At 38.4% G+C, this 26547-nt stretch overlaps 1 protein-coding gene and 1 long non-coding RNA gene across 2 annotated transcripts in view; one reads left to right on the top strand and one right to left on the bottom strand.

Moving 5' to 3' along the window:
• FGF10 (fibroblast growth factor 10) overlaps nt 1-1602 on the bottom strand; it is an 80289-nt gene extending 78687 nt beyond the window's left edge. Inside the window, exon 1 of the mRNA XM_077896024.1 lies at nt 489-1602. Coding sequence (XP_077752150.1) covers nt 489-861 — 373 coding nt within the window. The 5' untranslated portion in view covers nt 862-1602. The remainder of the gene's footprint in view (nt 1-488) is intronic.
• Nucleotides 1-24682, top strand: part of LOC144312897 (uncharacterized) — an 88625-nt gene extending 63943 nt beyond the window's left edge. Inside the window, exons 3-4 of the long non-coding RNA XR_013378548.1 lie at nt 21723-21885; nt 24381-24682. This is a non-coding gene — a long non-coding RNA (uncharacterized LOC144312897). The remainder of the gene's footprint in view (nt 1-21722; nt 21886-24380) is intronic.
• Nucleotides 24683-26547: the final 1865 nt, after the last annotated feature.

Raw genomic sequence — 26547 nt, 5'->3', positions numbered from 1 at the left:
AAAGCCCCTGTAATTGACAGCGGATAATTATTTTCAGCTTGAGGAAACCGTCCCAAACCTCTTAATAAGATCGCCAGCGAAAAGAAACAAAATGTGTTTACCCGGAGCCATTTCCAGAAGGGAGGGAAAGGGGGACCTGGGGATGAGGTGCGGCGGGGTTGACGGAGACGGAGAGGGGGCATCGGGCACCGCAACGACTCTCGGGCGCCCGGCGTGGTCCCGCGGATGACAAGCCGGGGAGACGGGGCGGACGGGGCGGACGGGGTGGCGGGGGGGGGGGGGGGGGTGGAGGGAGCCGCGCCAAGGGGAGGGGGCGGCAGCTCAATGTATGGGGGGGGGAGTGATTTAGTGTGAAAGTATTCCACTTAATCATTTTACAGGGGTTGGGGACGTAAATATTTAGCTGGCCACATCTGGAACAGATTTTCCCCCCTTGTGGGGTGGGGGGTGGATAATTGGAAGGAGGGGAGCGCGCATTTGTTACTTACTGTACGGGCAGTTCTCCTTCTTGGTACCGCTGACCTTCCCGTTCTTCTCAATCTTGAGAAAGTACTTGGTAAAAGAGAAGAGCTTTCTCCAGCGGACATCTCCCTGGAGGTGATTGTAGCTCCGCACATGCCTCCCCGCACTGGAAGGAGGGGAGAAGGAGGAAGAGGACGAGGAGGAGGAGGAGGAGGAGGAGGAGGACGAGGAGGAGGAGGAGGAAGAGGAGTTGGTGGCCTCTGGTGACACCATGTCCTGACCAAGGGCTTGGCAGGTGACAGGGATGGAAGACACCAAGAACAGCAACAAGAAGCAGCAGCAGCAGCCAGGCAGGTGGGGAGAGGCTGAGGCACAATGTGTCAGTATCCATTTCCACATTGTACTGAAACTCTCGGCACTGGAAATTGTCTCATCAGAAGGAACATACTGGAAGGGTAAGACCTGGTGCGAGGCAAGGAGACAGCTGGAGGTGGCGGCCGCTGGTTAGCTCCCCCGGGGCGCGGATCTGGCCAGAAGTGAGTGCACCAACATCCATAACTCCTCGGAAGGGCCGGCCGCCTCTCCTCGCTCCGTCCTGGGATCCGCGGCCGCGCGAGTCTCCGGGTGAACGTGGACGTGGGTGGCCGCGGGAGCGGGAGCTGGCGGCGGCGGCGGCGGCGGCGGCGGCGGGGCTCTGGGTCACCAGCGAGCTCCACTCCCCTCGGGAGTTACTTTGTTCGCTTCTTCACTCCTTTCTTCACCATGTTAGATGCAAAAAACAAAAACAAAAACAAAAAAACAAAAAAACAAAACAAAAAAAAGGTCTGAAAAACAGATGACAGCACGGTGAACAAACCCCGCGTTGGCCGCGGCGGGAGGCCGGGAGCCCGCTGCGCCGCCCCGGGGTGGGCGCCCTCCGGCCCCTCTCCGCGGAGCCCCAGCCTGCGAGCCCGCTCGCAAAGCGCGTCCCTTTGGGGTTGTCAGGACTGGAGGCAGCTGCCCGTCGCCGTTGTTTCCTTCCCCCTCTTGCTTTCTCTTTTTGGTGGTGCCTGCGGATGCGAAGCCTCCAGAAAGTCACTTCTTGTTTGGGGGAGATGGCGGTTGGTGTTTGGTTTGGCCCTATTTCCCTCCCGCCCCCCTCCCCGCCACCCCCTTCCTTTGGGAAGCCCGCTTGTAAACAGGTTGAAGCCCGGAGTCGAAATGTCAGTGATTCTGAGCCAGAGGTGGGCTCAGCCTCTGCTGGTCAAACCTCCTTTGCAGGGGTGGAGAAGCGGGGGGGAGGGGGTCAACCGGCGGTGGGACATCTGAAACCCTCGGCTGCTGGGAACTCCGGGGAGGGGGAGGGGGAGGGGCGGGGGGGGAGCAGGGGAGCCGGGGGCAGAGAGCGCGGTGCCTGCGCGCGCGGAGCTGGGGGCGGCCGGGTCCGCTCCCCGGGGCCCCGCGGCCGCCGCCCCCGCCCCGCGCCCGCAGCCCCCGCGAGCTGCCTGGGAGCGCCCGTGCGCCGGCGGCGCTGGCCAGCGGCGCGAGCTGGGTCCTCGGGCTTCCCGAGGTTTGCTGTCTTCCAGCCCGAGCCAGTCCCCTCTGGGGAGCCCCTTTCTCACTTGTTTTCCAGCGCAGGATTCCCCCCCACCCCCACCCCCACCCCCACCCCCGGGCTTTCGGCAGTGAAGTACTTGAGAGCCACCTGGAGCTCGGTGCTCGGCTGACCGGTTGTCCCCCCACCCACCCCCACCGCACCCCCAGCCCGGCCCCCACCCACCCTCTCTGGCTCCCAGAAGAAGGAGAGAGGCTGGGGAGGACAGCAGAGGATGCTGTGGACAAAACCCTCTAAAGCAGCACATTATAAACCGGTCGCAGCGAGCCCAGAAAAGGGGAGACGTAATTAGCTGCTTTTCCTCCTCTTTTGCCAGCTTCCAAGGAGGTCTCCGCTTTAATGAATCACTGATTTCTCGCTTCCGTTGCCGAAGTAAAAAGTTCACACTTTGGCCCTCTCTGCCTTTTAAGCTCAGGGAGATTTATCGTCACCCTTAAAAGTCGCCTCTCTCTTGGCGCAGAAGAAGTGGGGGACCGAAAAGAGCGATTTCTAATTGCTGGCGTGAGTCGTCCACCGAATCACGCGTGCACTTCAAAGCGAACGCACTTAATACTGAGATTGGGAAGATTTACCCGCACCATTTGCCCCGCACGTTCTGCTGTCTTCTACGCGATTTCCTCTGCGCTTTGCGGTAAAAAGGGGCGTCTTTTTCCTACCTTTACATTTAATGTGAAGAGAGCTCTCTTTTACAAATGCAATTGCACTACCAGGTCTCCCTCTTTCTCACACGCACCACGTCCCAACACCCTCGTTTGCTAGCGATGCTGGCAGCCCGGGTGTAGACAGAACCAAATCCCCCTCCAGGAAGACTTGCCAAGAACCAAGAGGCACGAGAGGCAAGTAACTGTGGTCATCGGTTCCGATCCGAGGAGGAGATAGTTCCTAGAGAATCACTACGAGGATTACTCTCAACTCGGGAGGGCTTGACTGGGGGGGGGTAACTGAAGATGTAAAGGTGTAAAATATTTATGGTCTCCTGTAAGGCAGTTGGATGTTAGTGTTATGTTGAAGCATGTGAAATTGCCACTATCTCATATTTTTTTGACCTTCCAAAGTGGCAATTTCATATGGTTCAGCTTAATATTTAGAGACTGCTGTTCTAAGATGGAGAGTCACTTCAAGGTGAACTTGGGAGTTTGACCTCTGTAACTAATTCGAGGGGAGCTAATCAGAAGAACTTGTGTATATGCCACAAGCCAGGATCCCTATAATACGCGTTTGACCTCAGTCTTCATTGTGAACAGGAGAAAATACAGAGAAATTAAAAAAAAAAAAATCTAGCTTTAGAGATGGGCATTAGGAATGATTGCCCAATTATGTTGTTTAGTGACCTGAAAAAATGACTTTACATGAATGTGCTTATATTTTCCTACACATTCAGAGCCTTTGAAATAGAGCCACGTAATGCTAGAATTAGGGTTTTAATTGCATTGTTTATATCCAGTTGCAATGCTTACTGAAAAGATTTTGACAATGTGGTGAACAGCACAGTAGGTTTTTAAATTTAATATAGTTCGTTCTGATTTCTGTAGCCATTAATTGGAAACTTAAAGAGCTACGTCATTTGTCTGCTCAAAGTTTTGTTCTTTCATTAAAGCATGGTTGTTTAGAAATGAAATCATGTGCTAATTTTTCTAGTTCACAGTTTTATACCTGAGCTAACAAGTGCCTGAAAGAAAGTGTAGTGTTTCTAAGGGACTTGAGTTTCAGTCAAATTGTTCAGTAGAATCCAAATGTTTGAATTGACAGCTAATTAAAACTACATTTTTTTTTATGTTTGATGAAACCATACAGTAAAGATTCTTCTGTGAAAAGTTACAAAATATGAGAAGTTATAATTTTGAGGTTTCTCTACCCTGGGCATCAACACTATTGAGGCCAACTTGAGATCCTTTTAATTTTTTAAAAAACTCACAAAAGACACCCCCTCCTACACTGAAGGCAGTCCCCCCACTCCCACCCTATCCCCCACATCTACCGACTTTCTGCTCCAGCAGAGAAAGCTATTCAGATCTTTGTGAGAAGTTTTGTGTTTTTATTCTGTTTGAAATGGGGGGAGGGGGAGAAAACACATCGTCAAACTTCCATATTAAAATGTGGTTGCAGCAGGTGCAGTGTTTAAAACTTCTAGAGTCCTTTTGCCGTTCTTCTGTACAGCGTGATGACAGGAAGGGCATTTACAAAACAGCCCAAAGGAAAAGCTGACATAGCTTTTTAGATTATATCTCATTCTTCTTTTTCTTTTCTGCACAGCCTTTCTTTTATAGCACAGTTGAATCCCTAAATACTCCACTGCTTTGCATTGTTAGGTCACCTCTTAGGTTAGCCTGAGAAAGCCTGAGAAAAGTTCCACAGGAAAGATGCACTATTTAACGGAATTCAATCTCTCCCAATAGATTTGAATCACTAACATAAATGTATGAATGTAGATTATATCTCTGTAATGAGGCCTGAATCATTCTCAGTTACTTCAAAGGACTGAAATTCTACCTTCCTTTTTTTGCAGCAATAATCAGGTCTTAATGGGTTCCTTTATTAATTGTTTCTCTGCAACGATTGAAAAGGACAGTACAAGCTTCAGATTAGAGTGGTACCTACTAATTCTAAAAGGCTGTTTTTCTTTCTTTCTTTTTTTTTTTTTTTTCAACTTCTGGAAGGCATGCTTTATTTCTCTGTCCTAAACATATCCAGTATTATTAGGCTGAGTCTTTACTGGAGGAAATAGATGTGGCCTTTTGTTTAACGTGATGTCTTGAGAAGTTACTGAGGCTTTTAAAAGCAGGTCCATGGCAGCAGCCACTGAAGAATCCTAAAATGTGGCTCTTTAACCTCAGAGAAGCAGTTTGCATATGTACTTCCAGATCCTTCAGTAGCTGTTCTGTTTGAACAGTTTACATTTTAAGTATGTATTTCCTGGATTCTTTATGTTGCTTGGCACTATCTGTGGTTCAATTACAAGATGTGTGTTCTATTATGTGTGATGTAATTGGCAGTGTCAGTAAGCTGCTTCAAATAATAAGAAGTCAGGTCAAAAGTCAGCCAGGCTGTTCTACAAAGTAGACATGTGCAGGCCTCATTTTTTGAAGTCTGCAGTGGTAGTCCTCATGACTGTGTGTTCCAGCCCTTGTTCCCTTTCGGATATGGAAGATGCCAGTTTTAAGGCATTGTTGGGGCTTCTGGTCTTTCCAGGATATAGCTAGAGATGATGCTTATGGTCTGCGACATTTGGAACAAATTAAATAGTGGTATCTTATTTTTCTAAGAGGGGGTTTCAAAAGGAAAAGGTCTTAAGCCACAGAGAGCAGTGCAGTTCTTGAGAGCCAACTTAGCAATAGTTGAACTCAACTCATTCACTTTGTAGCTGAATGAACTGATGCCCAAGTCACTCAGTGGGAGAACAGAGTTTAGAACTCAGGTGCTGAGTCCTAATTTTAACAACCATAGGCCGCTGTCCTAATATTTTTGGTAACACCTGCCTTGTCTGTTTTCTCTTTTCCCCCAGCCAGCTCCTCTTCTCCTTATCACTGACCACTCATCACTCTAATGTCTCAGGTGCCAGGGTGGAAATGATAAGCGGTTAGGAGGCTTTCCTTATGCAAAACCAATATATCTTTGCTGCAATAGCCAAAGAAAAGTAATAGAATAGCTTGGTGTTGAATTATTGGGTACCAGTTGATTAGCCAACTAAATATTGATGTCTATATTTGGCAAAGGGGGCTATGTTATCAAAACTTGTGAAATGAACACAATTAGAAAGCAATGCATGCCACGTATTGTCAGAATAATCAAGCATTTTTTTCTATATAATTGAAATTTTTAAGTTCTTCAGGAAATTCATGGCATCTTTTAGAAGAGTAGATTTATAATTTGATTCTGCTTTCTCCATATCAAGATTAAATTTCCATAAAGCAGTGTGATATTTCAAAGCATAGGTATTGGCTTCAATAATTTTTTTTCAAAGCTTGAAAACGAATTAAAGTTTATGTTCCCAAGCTTTCAAACAGACGTAATGATCTACTGTTGAGAATGAAAATTGGCCAAGGTAGTGACACGGATGTTTTGAAGGAAAAAAAAAAAAAAACTATATTAGAATGTTTAAATTATACAATAAATCACAAAAATTCTTGGAAACTCAACTCTGCCTATTGGCACCAAACACACCAAACATATTTCCACAAAGCTGCTATTTGTCTCCTCCCAGCTGATGGTAAACAGAACCTTCCCTTGACAAAGCTGTGAAGTATGAAGAGTTCTGTTTGTTTTCTATGTTTCCAGCTGTCCCTTTGTAGAGCTGTGCCTCCTTCCACTTCAAGCCCTCTAGGTTTCCTAGTCTTGTATCCTTGATCAGAAGTTTAAACACTCCAATATCAGTCGTTTTTGTGATGTCATCTTTGTGATTCAATTGGCAGGTCATCGTGTTTTCTTTAAAGTAGCAATGTCTTACAACAACAGACATTTATAGTAAATTTCTTTCTTCGTCTATTCACTTAACTAGTTTTTATTTAACTAATATTTATTGATACCTGTTAAGTGCCAGTGTAGCATTGTGCATGGTGCAGGATTTTATAAATGAATAAGACAGAACAACATCCCTTGTAAAAAGCATGAATGACTGAATGATTTTAGGTACCTTATTACTAATGACGAACAAAATAATCTTAGTACTCAGAAAGTAAATGGAGAGATTTAGGAGGAGAAAAAAGAGGCCCTGAAATTTTTTTCTGTTTGTCCTACTGTCTACAAAAAGAGCTGAAGGAACTGTGACTTCTATCTTCTAGTTTCACAAGGATCAGGGTTCGATATTTTCCTGTTACATGTCCCTGACATAATCCCTTACAGTTTCTCCTGCCGGCTAGGCATTTGAGCTGCATCCTTTCTGCGAACTCCACCTGACTTGCTTTCCTTACCTTCTGTTCTCAGGCTTTCTGGATGTATGTTTTATGCTTTCCAGCTTATTATTTAAATTACTTCCCAGTAAGAGTCTCCTAATCTATATGCTGTCCTTTGCGCCTCCTATTAAAACATACATATTATCAAATATAATTTGACCTGAAACCCATTTTCCCTATTTGACAAATTTTGCCTCTGTTAGACTTCAACAAAGAAGATAAATTATCCAGTAATTACTATTAGAAATATTATTGTGTTGGGAGAATGCAATATTCATGCTGCTGGATTTTTCTTGGATTGGTCCCCAGATCCATTTCCTGCCGTTCTGTCCTCAGCTCTGTGCTGATACCTGTATATCACCAGTGCCCCTTGGACAATGACTTGCCATCAGTTTTGTTGGTGGGAGAATGGAATCTGCGGAAGTTCAGAGCCCAGGAGAGAGAGCTCTGGGTATTTCTTCCTCTTTTTCTATTTGATTGACTGTAACTTTTCTGGCAGTGGCCATGTCCTTCCAGATTCCATTTCCTACTGGATAACCTTTCCTCCAGGGTTCCAACTTTCACTGGAATCCCTGCAATATGAATTCCTCCCCTTGCCCTTTAAGCTCAAGGAGTGCTAACAGTTCTTCTCTATTGCTGGTTTATCATCATCATTTCTTGTTTGTTTATTTACCAGACCCATACCCCTATAACTGGTAACTTTGTTCAGGTTTCTTCATCTAAATCAATTGAGACAAATTCTATGTCATCGTCAGGACAGTGACTAGAACACATATCTGCAGTGAGTAACCAGTGTTTAATAATATGTTTTGTATGTGTACAAGGAAGCAGAGGAGTGTAATTTAATACAAAGTGCATTGTAGAATATCTAGTGCTTGCTTGATATGCTATATTCTTTGAACTATACAAAAGACAATGACACATGGCATTTGTCCTCAAGAAATATATAATTTAATATTAAGTTTTGATTGATTATTGATTATTTTGATTATTATTGATTGATTATAGGGAATGACTTTGAGGTCCCTAACCAAAGAATAAATAAGACATTTTGATTGCTAAGTGTTCAATAAAATATTTTCACACAAATAGCTTTCGAAAATGAATTCAGTAAAGTAGAAATTTGTTTATAAATAACATGCACTTGTAGAAAGCTGTAGTAAAAACTCTATATTAAAATTACCTTCTTTTTAAATTACTATGAAAAATTTAAATGTTTCCTAATCTTTAAAATCATTAATTTTTTGTGAATGAATTTGTTACATTGAGCTTTACTTATTCTTTAGTTAGGAAGGAGGGAGATAAATAGTATTATTTTTTAGCCTGCTTAACTTTGATCTAAAGATAATTCTCTAAAACTGGAGATATGAACTAACCATGAATTGTTAGTTAGGCATAAAATCTGGGTACAGCACAAAGATTCCCAGGACAAACTATATATGCAGATAATTTGTGGCTTGGTCACTGTCCAGACAATTCCATGAATTTCACAGACAAATAACTCCTTACAGAAAGCAATATTACCCAGAATTTATGGAGTGCAGATCAAACCTTTGTCTTTTATCCTGTCCCCTTATCAGCCTGAACGGTGATAAAATTGTGAACCTTTATACTTGGAAAAGACTTTAACTTCCTTAGTCCTGCTGCCCTTACTTCACAGGCTAGGGGTAGTGGGGGGAAAGAAGAGGATGAAGAACAGGAACAAGAGCCAGAGGAATAGGAGGAACAGGAGGAGGAGCAGGAGGACAGGAGGAGCAATAGGAACAAGAGGAGCAGGAGGAGAAGCAGAGGCGGTGGCCTGGGAAGAGGAAGCAAGCTGCCCAGGATAACAGGGCTAGTAGTGATGAGTTACTGTGCCTTCACTAAACTAGCAAATTGCAGGAAAGCTTCACATACTTAGAAGATGTAATACACTTGCAAGAACAATAGTGGCCCCTGCTGAAGCTGTGGGACAGGGAGGGAGAACATTTCATAGTCTCTAGGGCACTTGACATGTTGTTTGGAAAATTCTCAGTTTATTCGAACTTGTGCCTTCAAAAGAGCATGTCCTTGTGGTTGAGAACATATGAGACTATCCCTAAATTAGGGGAGCATTTGGATAAGTTGCTTGAATCCTAGCTAAGGGACGAAGAGACTGCCCTCAGAATAATAGCCCTAAAAATATGTGATTTTAAAATTCATTTTCTGCTCCAGCATCTATAATGGCTCCTCCTTGTCTATACCATTCTGGCTTTCACATTCTTCTTTCAGTTGTCAGTGTGAGTTTGGATATTTTGGTTTGATATATTTATGTTTTATGGACAGAAGGAGATAGGACTTGGAAAAATTTTTTTGGCTAACTTGTGAGAAAGAAATACAATTTTGCCTTTAACCAAAGTCATGCTCATTTCTGGGTGGATGAGGGTATATTCTTTCTACTTAATAGCACTAGATAGCAATGTTTTCTGGATTTATTTATGTAGCCAGTGTTTTTATGATTTTACCTATATTTGCTGTGGTTAAATATAGGGAGGTGTTTATGAGAAGTGGTTTAATTTTGTATTTTCTGCAGTTAGAAATGTAACTGTGAAAGTGATCTTTCCCATTTATTAAACACACACACACACACACACACACACACACACACACACATCTTCTAATATCTCTTGTTAGACACCTGAATTTGGAAAAACAAGGCCTGTCAGATTATTTGGGATTGACTGAAAAATATTTTTAATTCCAAAGCATGAATTAGGAAGATGATCAAGAGCTAAAGTGGCCCATTTTCATTCTTTTCTTTTTTCCAGTTTTATTGAAAAATAATTAACATGCATCACTGTGTAAGTTTAAAGTATGTAGTATGATGGTTTGACTTACATATACAGTGGAATGCTCACCACAATTAATTTAGTTAACATCCATCATCTCATATAGATACAAAAAGAGAAAAGAAAAAATAAATTTCTCCTTGTGAGAGAACTCTTAGAATCTGTTCTCATAACAACTTTCCTATATTATCATATAGCAGCATTAACTTTAGTCATCATGTTGTTCATTATATCCCTAGTGCCTATTTATAACAGGAAATTTGTACCTTTTGACTAGCTTTCTCCAAATATATAAACAGCGTTTGCTCTAGTTCAGAATTTACTTATAACAGATTAACGTTATTTATATGAATTGGTGCTGGATTCTATCTGTTTTAGAGGCCAGCTTCTAGATTGACAGAAATAACCCCAGAAAAATAATTGCTTAGTAATATAGGGAAAGTAGGCCATTGTAATTAAAGGCAACTTTTAATATTTGATTTGTCAAAGAAACTTCAGTGCCGTAATAGTAGACATGTGAGTTGTCAGTGACAAATAAGCAAGGGAAGCAGAGAGGAGTATTGACCTTAGACATATATGTTGAAGTTCAGGAAGGGGAAGTAACCTGCTCAAATGGCAGAGCCAGGACTCATCTTCAGACACTATCCTGTGAATACAAAAGTGCTGGGTACCCAGTGGAGTACTTTGCACTTCAGAAATGTCAGTGTCACAGTTTGGGAATATCTGTGTTAGAAGGATCTAAGGTATAAAGACAATGGTTCTTTACGTAGATGTTTTTGTTGTTTTTTTCTCTTTCAGGTCCCTGATTTTATTCTTCCAGAAAGTTCTGGGTTCTGAATACATGCTCAAAAGCATGTCCTCTGCTTCTTTATTCCTTTCCTAACTGCAGACACTTTTTCTGCACAACTGCCTTTTCCTATTGATACGACCACAGTAACAGTAAAGAGAGCTGTTTCCCCTAACTTGGGGCCTGCGCTCTATGTGTCAAGTTACTCTTCCTCTTATTTCACTTGGGCCAGAGACTTGACTCCTGAGCTAGCTTTGTGCAAAGATAAAACATGATTTGGTTATTTTGCATAGAAACCTAAGGCTGGATGGCTGCACATAGGTCCTACATAATGAGTGGAGAACAAACCCTTTTGAGCTACTTGAGGACATTCTCAGTGAGCATTTGGAACTTCCTTAGGTGAGGATTCTTAATGGCAGATCCCAATCTGAGCACTAAAGACCTGGGGGATGATGCCAAATCAGTTTTTAGAGAACAAAGGGCATTGTGACGGAAAAAAAAAAAAATCCCTATTGGTTTAAGAGTTAGAATTTGGGTAACAAACTCTGCTGCTGTTTTCAACTCTGTTTTTGTATTTTGAATTTGTGAATTGAATTTCTGCTAATGCATTTTTAAATTGAATAAAATTTAAATTAGAACAAACAGAGTAAACCTAAGGACAGGATAGCCCATTCTCAAAGTCCAAAATAAAATTGTCCGTGAGGTTAAAAAAATTATAACTAAGCAAAGCCAGGGGGAAAATGTGACTAGTTTATCTCTTGGTAAATAAGCAAGGGAAATGAAATACAGACAGCAAGGAAGCCACATATTTGGTAAAGATAGAAACCTCAGATTTTTTTTTTAAATAAAGCAACTTCCAGATTTAGCAATATAAAGTATAATTAGTTTTGGTACTTAGGAACATTTTATTGATAAACATTACCCTTTTAGGCCTACTGAAAAATACACAAGGCTGTATCCACATGACAGCAGACAAATGTTTTAGGAAGAAATTAATTGTGTAAAGTTTTGGGAGCCAGTTGCATTTACATATTTTTTTTTGTCTTAAAAATATTTGCTTCTGTCATTTGGAGGGAATCTTTTATTTTTTCTTCCTACATCACTTGTCTTTATTACCAAGTAAATTCTTCAAAGACATCCTACTAAGTGACTATTAGGGAAAATTGGAAATTTGTGGTTGGCATTATATGTCTCCTTATGTAGAGGATAAAGAGAAAGCTATGTATCCCTTAACTCCCACCAGGAAAGAGCAGAAACTGAACATAAATTACAGTTGAGAAGGGTTAAGGTGAGATATTTTGTCATAGAGTCTGTTCCTTAGAGGGGCCCAGTGAAGGGAGGGTGGCATGCAGATATGGAGGAGCTTCATCTGGATCCCTGTCTTTCATCAAAGCAGCTGTATGACTGAGAGCAAGGGCTTGGAAACTTTTGACTTTGGTGCAGTGAAGTGGCTGAGGCACTGTCCTCAATTCTAAGAGTGTGAGGTTCCTGTGGAAGGGCTGGAAGATTAGATAGGAGCATGACATATGCGAGCGTTTGCCCCCCCTGCTGCACATTTTGTAAAAGAGACACCATTTTAAGGCCCCTTACATAAATCATCACTATTTTCTTATGATTTTTTTTCAGCACTACTGTGTGAATACTATTAAAGCTAATAAAAAGTAACATGTTTTTATTTGAGAGGGAGGTAATCTTTAACCAGTAGATTTTTAATATTTTTTCATTTAAAAAGGCCTTAAAGTTTATAGAAAGGGAAGGTAATATGTTTTAAATTGAGCAATATTTAGAACCTCAAATCAATGTTTTCCTCAGCAGGTGTGTATGCTATGTGTTGCTGAATGTTATTCTGGGTTAATTTTCTGACAAAGGTGTATTTCCTGGAGCTATTTCTTATAGGAAAATATACAATTTCTCAGCTTTTACTTTTGAGACTTCCATACTTTTGGATGCTGAGTCTGTCCAGATACAATTAAGATGTGGAATGACAAATGTTTTAATTATGTCCACTGATAATATCATCCACAGTGTTCATATGGGGAGGAAAGGACAATTCAGCATAATTGTCAGGCTCACATAGTGTGTAATTATTACATTTTCAGGTGAAAAAAGAGGGAAGTGCATGAGACCTGGAAGTTAGGATGTCTAGATTATATTTCTGAATCTAATACAAAGAATTGTGAGGCCTACAACTAATATTTAGGCAAAGGGATGAATAACTTTGGCTTTAAAATTCTCTAACATATGAGACCCAGTATAATGAAAATTGTTATTTTACCAGTACTACACTAGGGCAGTAGAAAAATGGATGATACTTAACATTGAAAGTAGGATCTTGTCACTCAAGTTATTTTCTAGAATCATGGAATAATGGAACAGAAATGCCCATCTAATACCAAGCTGTCTTTTCATTTTGTCCTATAGTTGCACATGAGGCAGCTATGGTCCATGAAGGAAAAATTACTTGCCCAACACTATCCAGCTAATTAGTGACAGAACTTTTAGAAGCTGTGCACCCCTACTTCCCATTATACTCATTGTATCCATCTTTGGCAGCAAAAACAATATAAAATATTTTTTTAAGAAAGAGTAATAGAGTGAGAGATCTAGTGAGTAAATGCAAACATGGACTAAAGGGAACTTTAGTTTTTTTTTTTTTTAAATCTATTTAGATTTTTATGTAAATTATGTAAAAAGACTGGCAAAAATCCAGGTGCTTTTACGTAAATTATGTAAAAATACTAGCAAAATTCCAGTCTTTCCCCTTCGGATGGGAAGGGATTAGAAGTCAAGTCCCTGTTACTTGATTAAAGATAAGAAATCAAGAATAGGGGTGCCTGGGTGGCTCAGTTGGTTAGGCATCTGATCTTGGCTCTGATCATGATCATCAGGGTCCTGGGATCGAGCCCCATGTTGGGCTCTCTGCTCAGTGGGGAGTCTGCTTCTCCTTCTGCCCCTTCCACCCCATCCCCCTGCTTGTGCTGTCTCAAATAAATCAATAAAAAAAAAAAAGTCAAGAGTAACCATAGGCATCCATGATGAGACTGCTGTGTTTGATTATTTATATTTTTAATATTTTAGAGTCCCCAAAGACACTGGAATGATCAGCAGTTGAAAGTTCTGGTTCAGTTGGAAATTTTGAAAAGAAATTGTCAAAAACTGCATGAATGAGCAAACAATGATATAATCTTTCATCAGGTGATTTCTAGGAATTTATCCCAAGGAAATAATCCTTGGCCTTCCCTTTCATCTGTGTGGAAAGATGGCTTAATTTTTAATATCAGTCTTACTCTTGAACTAACTAGACTTCATCTCTAACTATTTTGGTCATGTCTCCTCTAGGGTACTTCTTTAAACAGAGAAGATTGCTTTTATTATTATCAAGCATTTCTTATTTTTAGTATGCTTTCTCTACTTTTGTGTGCATGTGAAAACTTACCAGAGACTTTTTAGAAAATCTTAATCTAATGATGTCACTTTATCCATATATTTTCTCAATATAATTAGATATCACTCCATATACTTCCCCAGCTAGAATGTTCTCCCTTTTCATTGTATGTCTATGCTTAGAGTGCTCATTCCTTGAATTCTTTACCAACACTAATCTCACTCTCATTTAAGTGGCTATGCAATTGGATGAAAATAAATCAATTTTTACTTTATAAATTCCCCAATACTATTTTCACAAAATTACCAGTAATTAATTTTGACAGTACCACATTGCACTATTCTGGGGCCTATCGTTCCTGTGTTAGTCTATGTGTAAAATGTCTCTGGTATTTTGCAATGCAGAGGTTTATGTAGCAGACACTATTGGCTGCCTAAGAACTATCACCCGAACAATATGTTGTCTAGAAGACACCCACTTTATTTGTTTTTAATTTTTTTTAAAGATTTTATTTATTTATTCATGAGACACACACACACACACAGAGAGAGAGAGAGAGAGAGAGAGAGAGAGAGGCAGAGACACAGGCAGAGGGAGAAGCAGGCTCCATGCAGGGAGCCTGACGTGGAACTCCATCCTGGGTCTCCAGGATCACGCCCTGGGCCAAAGGCAGGCACTAAACTGCTGAGCCCCCAGGGATCCCAAGACACCCACTTTAAACATAAAAATACATATAGACTAAAAGTAAATTAATGGAGGAAATTCTACCATGGTAACACTAACCAAAAGAAAGCTGGAATAGCTATATTAATTTTTGACAGAGCAGACTTCAGAGCAAGGAAAGTTATCAGGGATAAAGAGAGGCATTACATAATGATAAAAGGGTCAGTACTCCAAGAAGGTATAATAATCCTGAATGTATATGCACCTAATAATAGAACACCAAACTACTTGAGGGAAAAACTGAAAGAACTATAAGGAGAAATAGATGAATCCACTATTATATTTGGAAGATTTTAAAAACACTCTATCAGAAATGGCAGATCCATTAGACAAATCAGTAAGGACATAGGTGAACTCAACAGCACTATCATTTGACTAGATATAATCGACATCTATTTTTTTTATAGCTATTTCATGCAACACTTGCAGACTAAATACTCATCTCAAGCTCATATGGAACATTCACCAAAATAAATCACATTCTGGGTAATAAAACACATTTTAACAAATTTAAAAGAGTAGAAATCATGCAATGTCTGCTTTTAGGCTAAAGTGAAATTAAACTAGAAAATATTAACAAATAAGATAGTTGTAAAAAATATGTGTAAAAATCCCAAATACTTGGAGATTAAGCAACACACTTCTACATAAAACATGGTTCAAAAAAGAAATATCAAGAGAAATTTAAAAATATTTTGAATTGATTGAAAATACAACTTATCAAAATTCGTGGGATATAGTGGAAGCAGTGCTTAGAGGGAAATTTATAGCATGAATGCATATATTAGAAAAGAAGAAAAACTTTAAATTAATCTAAGTTTCCACTCTAGGAAGCTAAAAAAAATCAGATTAAATTTAAAGAAGGAAAATAATAAATATACTGCAAAAATCAATGAAATTGAAAATGGGAAATCAATGGAGAAAATGAATAAAACCAGAGCTAGTTCTTTGATAAGATCCATGAAAGTGATAAGCCATTAGCCACACTAACAAAAAAATGAGAGCAAACACGAAGTACTGAATTATTTTATCAGAAATAAAAGAGGAAAAAAAAAGAGGAGTCATTGCTACAGATCTGATGTATGATAAAGAAATAATAAAAGAATACTATTTATAACTCTCTGCCCCTAAATTTGGTAACCTCGATGAAATGGATCAATTTCTTGAAAGACATAATCTGCCAGAACCCACACTGGAATAAACAGACAATTTGAATAGGCCTCTATCTATTAAATAAGTTGAGTCAATAATTAATAACCTGCCAAAACAAAAGGCAGCAGGCCCAAATGGGTTCACTGGTGAATTCTACCAAACATCAAAACAATAAATTATACATATTCTCTACAATCTGTTTCAGAGGCTAGAAGCAGAGGGGATATTCCTTAAGACATTTTATGAGGCCAGCATACCTTAATACCAAACTAGACAAAGACATCACAAGAAAAGAATATTTGCCATGAACATTTGTACAAATGCATTTAACAAAATATTAGCAAATCAAATCCAGCAATATATAAAAACAATTATATACCATGAGCAAGTGAAATTTATCTCCAATATGAGAGGCTAGTTGAACATTCAGAAATCAATTCATATAATCCATCACATCAACAGGCTATAAAAGAAAAATCATATGGTCATAAAGATAGATATAGAAAAAGCATTTTACAAACTTCAACATCCTTTCATGGTAAAAAGTCTTAGCAAACTAGGAACAGAAAGGAAACTTCTAAAACTTGACAAAGAACATCTACAAAAACACCTTTAGTTAACATCATACTTGTGAGAAACTCAAAACGTTCCCATTAGGACCAGGAACAAGGCAAAGATGTCTCTTACCCACTACTTTTCAACATCGTACTATCAGTCCTAAGTAATACAATAATATAGGAAAAGAAAATGTATACAGAATAAGAAGAAAGAATTAAACCTCTTAGCAGATAACATGATGGTCTAGGTAGAAAAAAATTTAAAAACAACAAAAAATACCTCATAGAGCATAAGCATTTAAAATAAGATTGCAGGATACACAATTAACATACACAAGTTAACTATTCAATATGCCAGTAATAAACAAGAGGAATTTGAAATTAAAAACACATTTACAGAAGCACCTGGGTGGCTCAGTCAGTTAAGTGTCTGCCTTCGGCTCAGGTCATGATCTCAGTGTCCTGGGATCAAGCCCATGCTAAGGAAGGAGTCTGCTTCTCCCTCTCCCTCTGCCTCTGCCCCCCAGTCCTACTTTCTATCTCTCTCTTTCATAAATAAATAAATAAATAAATAAATAAATAAATAAATAAATAAAATCTTTAAAAGAATAAACAACAAAAAACCACATTTACATTAGCATGCCCCAAATGAAATATTTAGCTATAAAACTAATAAACTAAGCACAAGATCTGTATGAGGTAATCTACAAAATTCTGATAAATAAAATCAAAGAACTTAATAAATGGAGAAATAATCCATGTTCATAGATAAGAAGGCTAAATATTGTTATGATATTAGCCGATCTGTAGATTCCCTGCAATGCCAATTAAAATCTCAATTATTTTGTGGATATTAAGCTTGTTCTAAAGTTTATATAAAGAGGCAAAAGTCCCAGAATAGCCAATACAGTAATGAAAGAGAAGAACAGTTGGAGTATTGACACTACCTGATTTCAAGATTTACAAACAAAGCTACCAGTAATTAAGACATGTGGTATTGATAAAAGATACACAAATAGATCAATGGAACCGAGTAGAGAGCCCAAAGCTAGACCCACATAAACACTGTCAACTGATCTTCGACAAAGGAACAAAGAAAATACATGGAGATAGTCTTTTCAACAAATGGCCCTGGAGCAACTGGACATCTACATGCAAAATATTAATCCTGACACAGAATGTACACTGTCACAAAAATTTACTCAAAATGGATCATAGAAAAAAAATAGAAAAAAAAAACAAAAAAAAATGGATCATAGACCTAAATACAACACATGAAACTGTAAAACTCCTAGAAGACAACACTGGAGAATACTTAGATGACTTTGTATATGGTAATGACTTTTTAGAAACAACACCAAAGGCATGATCCATGTAAGAAAGAAAGATAAGCTGAGTTTCATGAAAGTTACATACTTGAGCTCTGCAAAGACAGTCTTAAGAGAAAAGGTGGGAAGTACAAACTGTGAGAAAATATTTTCAAAAGTCACGTCTGATTAAGAACTGTTATCCGAAATATACAAAGAATTTTTAAAACTCAACAATAGGAAAATGAATAATCGAATTTAAAAATGGGCAAGTGACTTTGACACCTCACTAAAGAAGATATACAGAGGGCAAGTAAGTATATGAAGAGTTGGTCAACATCACGTTACTAGAGAAATCCAAATTAAAACCATGAAAAAGATTCCTCTACACACCTATTAGAATGGCCAAAATCCAAGATACTGATAGCACCAAATACTGTCTAGGATGTGGAACAACAGGAACTCTCATTCATTGCTGGTGGAAGTGCAAAATAGTATAGCCACTTCAGAAGACAGGCAGTTTCTTATGAAACTAAACACATGCTTACCATATGATCCAGCAATCATATTTCTGGTATTTACTCAAATGAATTTAAAAACTATGTTCACACAAAAACCTGCACACAGACGTTTATAGCAACTTTATTCATAACTGCCAATACTGTGGGGCAACCAAGACACACTTCACTAGTGAGAGGGTGAATAAACTGTAGTACATCCAGAAAATGGAATATTACTCAGTATTAAAAAGAAATGAGCTATATCAACCCATAAAAGACATGGAGAAAACTTAAATGTATTTTACCAATTGAATGATGCCAATTCAAAATGGATTCATATGTAATGTAGGATTCCAACTATATGACATGCTAGAAAAGGCAATCCTATGGCGACAGTAAAAATAAATAGTGGTCACCAGTCTTGAGTGGGAGGGAGTGTTGAATAGAGCACAGAGGATTTTTGTGATAGTGAAACTACTGTGCAATACTGTAACAGAAACATGTCATCATACATTTGTTAGACCCTGTAGAATGTACAGCCCTGAGAGTGAATCCTAATGTAAACAATGAACTATGGCTGATAATAATGAGTCAATTATGACCAAAATACTTCTCTGGTGCAGGATGTTGATAGTGGGGGTAGTTTAAGCATGTGTGGAGACAGGCAGTATATGGGAACTATTGAGCAATGCAGTCTCATGCATTCAATCTTTTGATCCCTACGCTTCTGTAAAACAATGAGCCTTGGGCTAGCAACATTAACTTACCAACAGATAAAGAACCACACAGCCTGTACAGGATTTACCACCTTGTCTGGAATATCTTCTCCTGTTTCAGGAGCAGTGAGGGTTCCTTTGTTCTGCTTCAGCATGGAAGTCACTGGCTCTCAGGCATTCCTCCAGCTACAAGTATTTCAAACTCCTCAAGAGAGTCACTTTACCATAGCTAGAGAAGGATGTAAATATGCAAATTGTCCTGCGTTGGCTGTGGGGAGAGACTTGTTGGCCATGTGCCACACCCAATATTGGAGTTGATCTTATTCTGTCTCTTCTCTATGTAAGTAAAGTTTATTCCATCCCAGTGCTTGACTGTGTTGTGTTTTCCTTGGTGACTCTGACACTAAGATTCAGTGGACAGAAATATGTGTAGTCTTCCCCTGAGATTGGTAACTGGTAATGAACAATATTCTGACTGACAGGAGCTCTCTATACTTTATGCTCAGTTTTGTCGTGAACGTCAAATCGCTCTAAAAATAAAGTGTACCAATTAATAAAAATAAGTAGCTTAACTCCTACCTCATTACCTCATTACACACAAAAATTAATTCAAGATGAATTATTAACCAAAATGCAAAAGCTTAAATCTTCAAACTTTCAGGGAAAAGAAGCAAAGCATAGGAGAATTTTCTCATCGTGTGTGTATAAGCAAAAGTTTCTAAGGTTACAGAAAGCAGTAACTATACAAATTGATAAATTACACTTTATCAAAAGTTAAAACTTATGTTTGTCAAAATATACAATTAAGGAAATGAATAGGCAAACCACAGATGGGGAGAAAATATACACAAAGCATACATCTGACAAAGAAGTGGTATCTAGGATATAGAAGGAAATCCTGTAATTGAATAAGCAAATAACAACTCAGTTAAAAGTGGGTAAAGTATTTAAATAGACATTTTATAAAACAAGATATATGAAAAGACAATAAGCACATGAAAAAGTGTTCAGCATCATCAGGCATCAGTGAGATAAAAATTAAACCTGATTTCTGCAATTTTCTATGAAATGTATAAAAAATAAGATGGCTGTGTGGCTAGACGGAATGAAGAAAGAAAAGGAAACATGATACCATAAGTACAGTAAAAAATTACTGGTCAAATGTAGGTGATGAGTAGTAGATGTTGCAAAAATCTCTTCTACTTTTTACACATTTTTCATAATCTTGAAAAATATAAAGAGAAAAATTAAATGAGGAGAATTGAACATGATTTGCATTAACTTATAAGGTATTAAAGTAATCTAGAGTATGTAAATTATAGATTTTATTTATATGTGGTAAATGCTATAAAAGAAAGCAGGGAACAATATAGAATTGGGCCATTAGAGGTGATTAGAGGACATTTTGGTTGAAACCCCAAATTTCTAATAGGGTTGCTAGAAAAACCTTCACTCTGGATATCTGATCTGTCTTAAGAATGATTCTGACTACTGTTTTGAGAATAGATTGAAAGGAACAAAAGTAGAAATAGAGAGGCCGGGCTCCTGGGTGGCTCAGTAGTTGAGCATCTGCCTTCAGCTCAGGTCATGATCCTGGATCCTGGGATCAAGTCCTGCATCAGGATCCCCATGGGGCCTGCTTCTCCCTATGCCTATGTCTTTGCCTCTTTCTCTTTCTGTGTCTCATAAATGAATAAATAAATAATAAATAAATAAATAAATAAATAAATAAATAAATAATAAAATCTTGAAAGAAAAAAAAAAAAAAAAACGAAACAGGCCATTTTGGCATGTAGGGCCATGATCCAGGAAAGAATGATAGCTTGGACCAAAGGTTGTGACATTAAAGGTGGTGATTAAGTGGTTCTATCCTAAATATATAATAAAAGTAAATGGACAAATTGAGTTAGTGTGGGAGAAAGAAAGAGGGGAACATTGCTAGAATAACAGTGTCCTTGAGTAGGCAAGGAGGGAATGAAGTAGTATATGGGTAGAGACATTGGATTTAGAAAGGGGAATGGATGGATCGTTTATGATGGGAAGGAAGACATGGGATATGATGCAGATCCTGACCAATAGGGAATGTGTTTGAGGCAGTTTGTGAAGATTCTCCTCTGATTGCTTCTACTTTCTCAGTGAAATAGGAAGCAAGGTCCTCAACTAAATTTTTCTTTACCTTTTAATACCAGACCCCTACATACTCTTTGACCCAGAAATTTTAGTATTTAGTATCTATCCTATAGAAATAAAACACTGGCATATAAGGACATAAATATACAAGTTTTTAGTTTAGTATTATTTACAATGTCATAGAAAAAGAATCATCTTTAATGTTCATCATTCAGAGGGAAATAATTTAATACATTTTGGGTTATCCATATCGATTGTTTTCTCTTCTTTGAAAATGAATTGTGCATGTTTGTGTATTTATCTGAAAGGATGGTTGTGTAATATTTTTAAATAGGCAAGGAGAAAGTGTTGTATATGCTGTTATCATTTTCATTAAAAACCTTATATGTCCATATGTTTACATAAACATGGATAAAAATGTTAAGAATAAACAAATAACAATTTTAACATTGGTTACTTGAAGGAATACAATTTTTCTCCCCTTTTTAAATCATTGTGTTGTTCCAGATATTATAAGAAACACTACTTTTTCTTAGAAATGGATATTTAATCATGTTATCGTGCTAAAAATATTGCTAATGGAATAAAGTTGACATATATAAATTAAAATCATCTGTAACACCACCACAATTATCAATCTTCTGCTCGGATTCCCCCCAAATACCTTTTACTCCTTCACGGATTTCCAACCCTAGCACTTTGGCTTCCAACAGACTATACCTGTGACTGTCCAAAAGAAGACTGCCTTTGCTTGCCTGTGAAGAGAGCTAGAAGTACCTCATGTTGATGTCTGCTCACGGTGACTCCTTCCAAATTCTGGTCTGGCACAACATAGGGATGTGAAAGGCAGTTGCTCTGGAACAAGATAACTCTGAGGTACAGTCTACACTTCAGAGATCTCTGGTGGGATCAATTGCCCCTATCCTTATCCTGCAGGGGCAGGGGACTTTACTGAAATTGCATTCTTGTTTGGCTTTCCCCCTCCCTGGTGCCCTCCTTTTCCCACTCCTTACTGGCTTTTCCTGAGAGCGCTTTCTTCATAAATCACTTGTACATGAATTCTTGTAGCTGGGTCTATTTCAGGGAAATCCAATCTAGGAAAGTTACACTCAAAAAAATACTGCTCTTAAATTCTCTCCCTGTCATAATCAAAACTTTACTCTTTAGGTCTCTGCTTTGTTAAGTGACAACTAATTAAACTGTTTCAAAAGAGGATATGTGACTTAGTGCTTTGCTAGGGTTCCCAGATTTTATGTAAGTCTACTCTTAGTAATTGATTATTCTCCACCAATGACTTTAGTGGTTAAATTTCAAAAGTCTCTTTGAAAATTGGGTCAATAAAGAATATGTTTAGGAAAAGCCAAGATCTATGGACTTTTTTCAAATCAAGTTACATTTGTTACCACTTTTTTTTAAGGTTTTATTTATTTACTCATGAGAAACATAGAGACACAGGCAGAGGGAGAGGGAGAAGCAGGCTCCACGCAGGGAGCCTGCCGTGGGACTCGATCCGGGATCTCCAGGATCATGCCCTGAGCCAAAGGTGGCACTAAACTCCTGGGCCACTGGGGCTGCCCATTTCTTACCATTTATTTCACATTCCTGGAAGTCTTCTCTGGTAGAATTAGTTTTTATCCTAATTTTTAAAAGCCAGTTTAAAATTTTAAATTTAAATTTAAATTTTTAATTTTTAAAAATTTTAATTTTTAATTTTAATTTTTAATTTTAAAAAATTTTAAAAGCCAGCTTACTGTTTGCTCTGTCCTATTTAAATATACTGATGTGTCCCAATTTATACCCTACCTAGAAGAAGGATGGCCCAAATTAGTAGATCCTGGTCATTATCTCTCAGTTTCCAATTCTGACCCATTGTTTCTGGGTATAGCTTTGCCTGGATTCTTGGCTGTCTTAACTTTGACTCTCAGGCTTCTTTGGTTTGACAACACATTTGGACACATTTCTACAAATTGACCCTTGGCATCTCTTCTTGGAACACAAGTGGTATTTGGATTCTGGCGCCATGTACCACAGATGCAGGCAAGAGTTTTGCTACCTTCTGAGGTGGCCCCTCAAATTCCAGCCAGCTAGGCCAGGCCTGTGCAGGATTTCCTTTAGAGAGGAGGATTGGAGAGCTGCCACTTACTGATTTTCCCAAATGTCTTTGTTTAACCAGTGTTCTGAAGACTGAGCTTCATGAACGTGGATTCTTGCCTCTGGTTATAATTCTAAAATATATTATCCTTATTTTCAGCCTTAGTTTTGGTTGTTTGTTCCCTAAAATTGTCTTGAAAATGTCTATAATCTATTTGCATTTGTCCAAATTTTCTAATCTTAAGAGAGGATCATCAATGAAATCATAGTGTAAAGCCTCCAGGTATTATTTTTTAACTCTGAGCTATACTTTTAAATTTTTAGTGAGATAGGTTTTGTAGTAAATTCTATGAAAATTATGAAAAGACTAAAAAATAGCACCTACCATAAGGTAGTTTATAGTCCATGTAAAGAATATTATTTCTGCCTTATAAACGGGAACTTTGGAATCTACTTGTGCAAGATGGCAGAAACTTCATATGTCTAGGTCTCTGAATGAATGAGTGAATGAATAAATTCTTACCAGTCTTTGCTCAAATTTTACATTTCATTTAGAATTATTTCTTTAGTCCCTATTCCTATATAAATTCCTACCAATATTTAGGCTTATCTCAAATTCCTGACAAAGATCCTGGAAGGGTTGGGTTTGAGGTATGAGATATGACCTGTAGATAGTTTTAAAGAACATGATTATCAGAAAGTGTATATTTGCTCCTAGTGATTTTCTTTTGAGCATTGATGAGTTTCTTGGAAGTGGAAAACTATATTTTGCCCAAAATATTAATCCCACAAATATAACTTATGGCTTAATAGAGGGCTCCAAAAGCCAAGGTACAAGGAGGACCTTGAGCCATTGCAGGCGTTCTTAGGTTTAGCCACATGAATTAAAGGTTAAAGATCCTAGTGAAATGGTAGGTCTGAGGATGATGTGGTGCCCAATCCTGAAACCAATTCAAATCTATCCAGAAGCATATGCAGATCCTGGGGACATGAAGTGTTCTTTGTGAAGAATGAAAAGCTGTCTACTATATTCTAAAACACTAGGCTGCGGCAGGCATAGCCTAGTGCCCTTGAAAAGTTTCTGAATTATTATTGGAAAGTGATTTCCCATGTTGATACCACATTTCCCAGCTATTCTTGTCATTATGTATTATTACCATGATTGAGTTCTATCCCATGGAGTATGATAGGAAGTGATAGTGCTACTTTCAGGACTGGCTTATAAAAATCTTATATGGTGTTCCTCCATGCTCCTTTCCTCTTCTTTCTACCTATAACAGAAACCTCCCCCAAGGAACCTTGGAAGCCACTTGCAGAAGATGATAGAACCTTGATGAACTGCCCCATCAACCTGTTCTTCCACCTAGTACAATCACATGATCAAGAAATGCACCTTTATTGTTTTGAGTTTTTATAGTTTTGAATCTACTTGGTATAATTGTGAAACTACTCTTATTGGTACAGATGCCCAACCCATCCATCTATGGAACCCTCTCCTCTTCTAATATAGTGGGATGAAACATTGCAAACGTTACTGACATATTGCAGTACTACTAGGGCTGAGAGCATTAATGTTGCAGATGAAAAGGTAAGTATAAGCACTTTAATGGATTCAGAAGCTGGTATGAGATAACCAGACCAGCAGTGATTATTAAAGGTAGAGCTTAGAGTAGCAGAGTAGGGATCCACGGTTTAGCTGATGTTCCAGTGCATAGAAAACCCTCTTTGCTGAAGTGGGGAAAAGGGTCAAGGCATTTGAGTCCCTGAATGAGCGGATGGAAAGCTGGAAATAACAATATTTGAGTAGTAATATTAATGTGATCTAAGATGTGCCACAGATTGGCGAGGTATATATATCCTATAGGATATATCCTATAGAATAGCATAATACAATGGGCACAAAACAGACATTCAGCAAATGTGTGAATCAAAAGATGTATGAGAGCTGTGTTGATAACTGAAAACATTTATTGAAAATGCTCTAGTTAAGTAGATCAGCACTCTGTAATAGAATCTATACTTGTAATTAATTCTAGGCATTCAAGTTACTCTATTACTTACAGTTGGAGTAAAGTGTCAAGTGCTTGAAGTACTCATTCAATCACCCAGGTATTCAGAAATATTCACTGAGCATCTTTTCTGCCTATGGCACAGTACTAGGCACAGGTGATAACATGGATGATTAACACAAATAAGATCTCTGGCTCTGCCTGGTGCTTATTTGCCAGTAGGGAAAATAGCATAAAAATTAATAAGTGAGATCATAAATGTTGAAATTAGTATTATGAGAGAAATAAAAAGGGCCTTTTAATAGAGAAGATCAAAGAATGTAAAAGTGAGAAATCATACATGGTAAGAGTGTTGTAGTCAAAGGGAAGAACAAGCACAAAAACATTGGCTGGAAAAAGTTTGGGAAGTTCAAGGAGCTTGGAAAAGGCTGGCATGGCTGGAACGTGGTATATAAACAGTGGTGCTGCTTGATATAAGGTTCCCAATGTCGATAGGAGCAAATCAAACCACATCTTATGGGTCATAATGAAGATATTGAGATTTTTTTATTTCTTGAGTGTACGTGTGGGTTATTGAATATATCTGACATATAACATTGTGTAAATTCAAGGAATACGACATGTTAATTTGATATATTTCCATATTATAATATGATTGCCACTGAAGTGATAATTAGTGCCCCTATGACGTTACATAATTAACCTTTTTAGTTTGGGGAATAATAACTTCTAGTCTTTTAGCTAGTTTGATGATTATAATACAATATTATCTCTATTAGTTATGCTGTACATTAGGTATCAGTGGCTTATTTATTCATTGTAAGTTTAGGATATTGAATTTCATTCTAAAGATAATGAAAATAAAATGAGAGTTTTAAACATAGCAGTGAAAAAGAACTGAGAGGAAGTGAAGTTACCAGTTAGAAGGCTATGGCCATAAACCAAATAAGAAATGATGGTGGCCTGGGGGATGATGGCAGAGATGCAGAGAAGTTAATGGGTTGAAAGAATATTTTAGAGGCAGATACAACAGGTTTTACTGTGCTGATAGAAGAGAGGGGGGAGGCCTAGGGTTACTCTGAATTTCTTGCATAACTGGGTGGATATGGGATGATTGGGAATAAGTTCGATGGACAGAAGATCAAATGGCCTTTAACATGTATTTCTGAAGTGCCTCTCTTTTAGCAAAACAGATGCAAGTAGCCAGCAGAACACATTGGTGTTATCCTCACCCCGGTGCTGACTTATCCAAATAATATTTAGCTTTTTGAAAACCTATAGTGTGTATTAAACAGCTCCATTTAAGTTTGCTCTTACATTTAACTTAAGAGAAAAGATAAATGTCTCAACTCTTAATTGTAGTCCTTTATCTCAATTACTAGCTGTTCCCAATATATTTGTGTAACTGTCACAAAACTAAGTAGCTTAAAACAATTGC

This window comes from Canis aureus, chromosome 4 (genome assembly GCF_053574225.1).
Source record: "Canis aureus isolate CA01 chromosome 4, VMU_Caureus_v.1.0, whole genome shotgun sequence".
NCBI lineage: Eukaryota > Metazoa > Chordata > Mammalia > Carnivora > Canidae > Canis > Canis aureus.
This window is presented reverse-complemented; position numbering and strand designations above follow the sequence as displayed.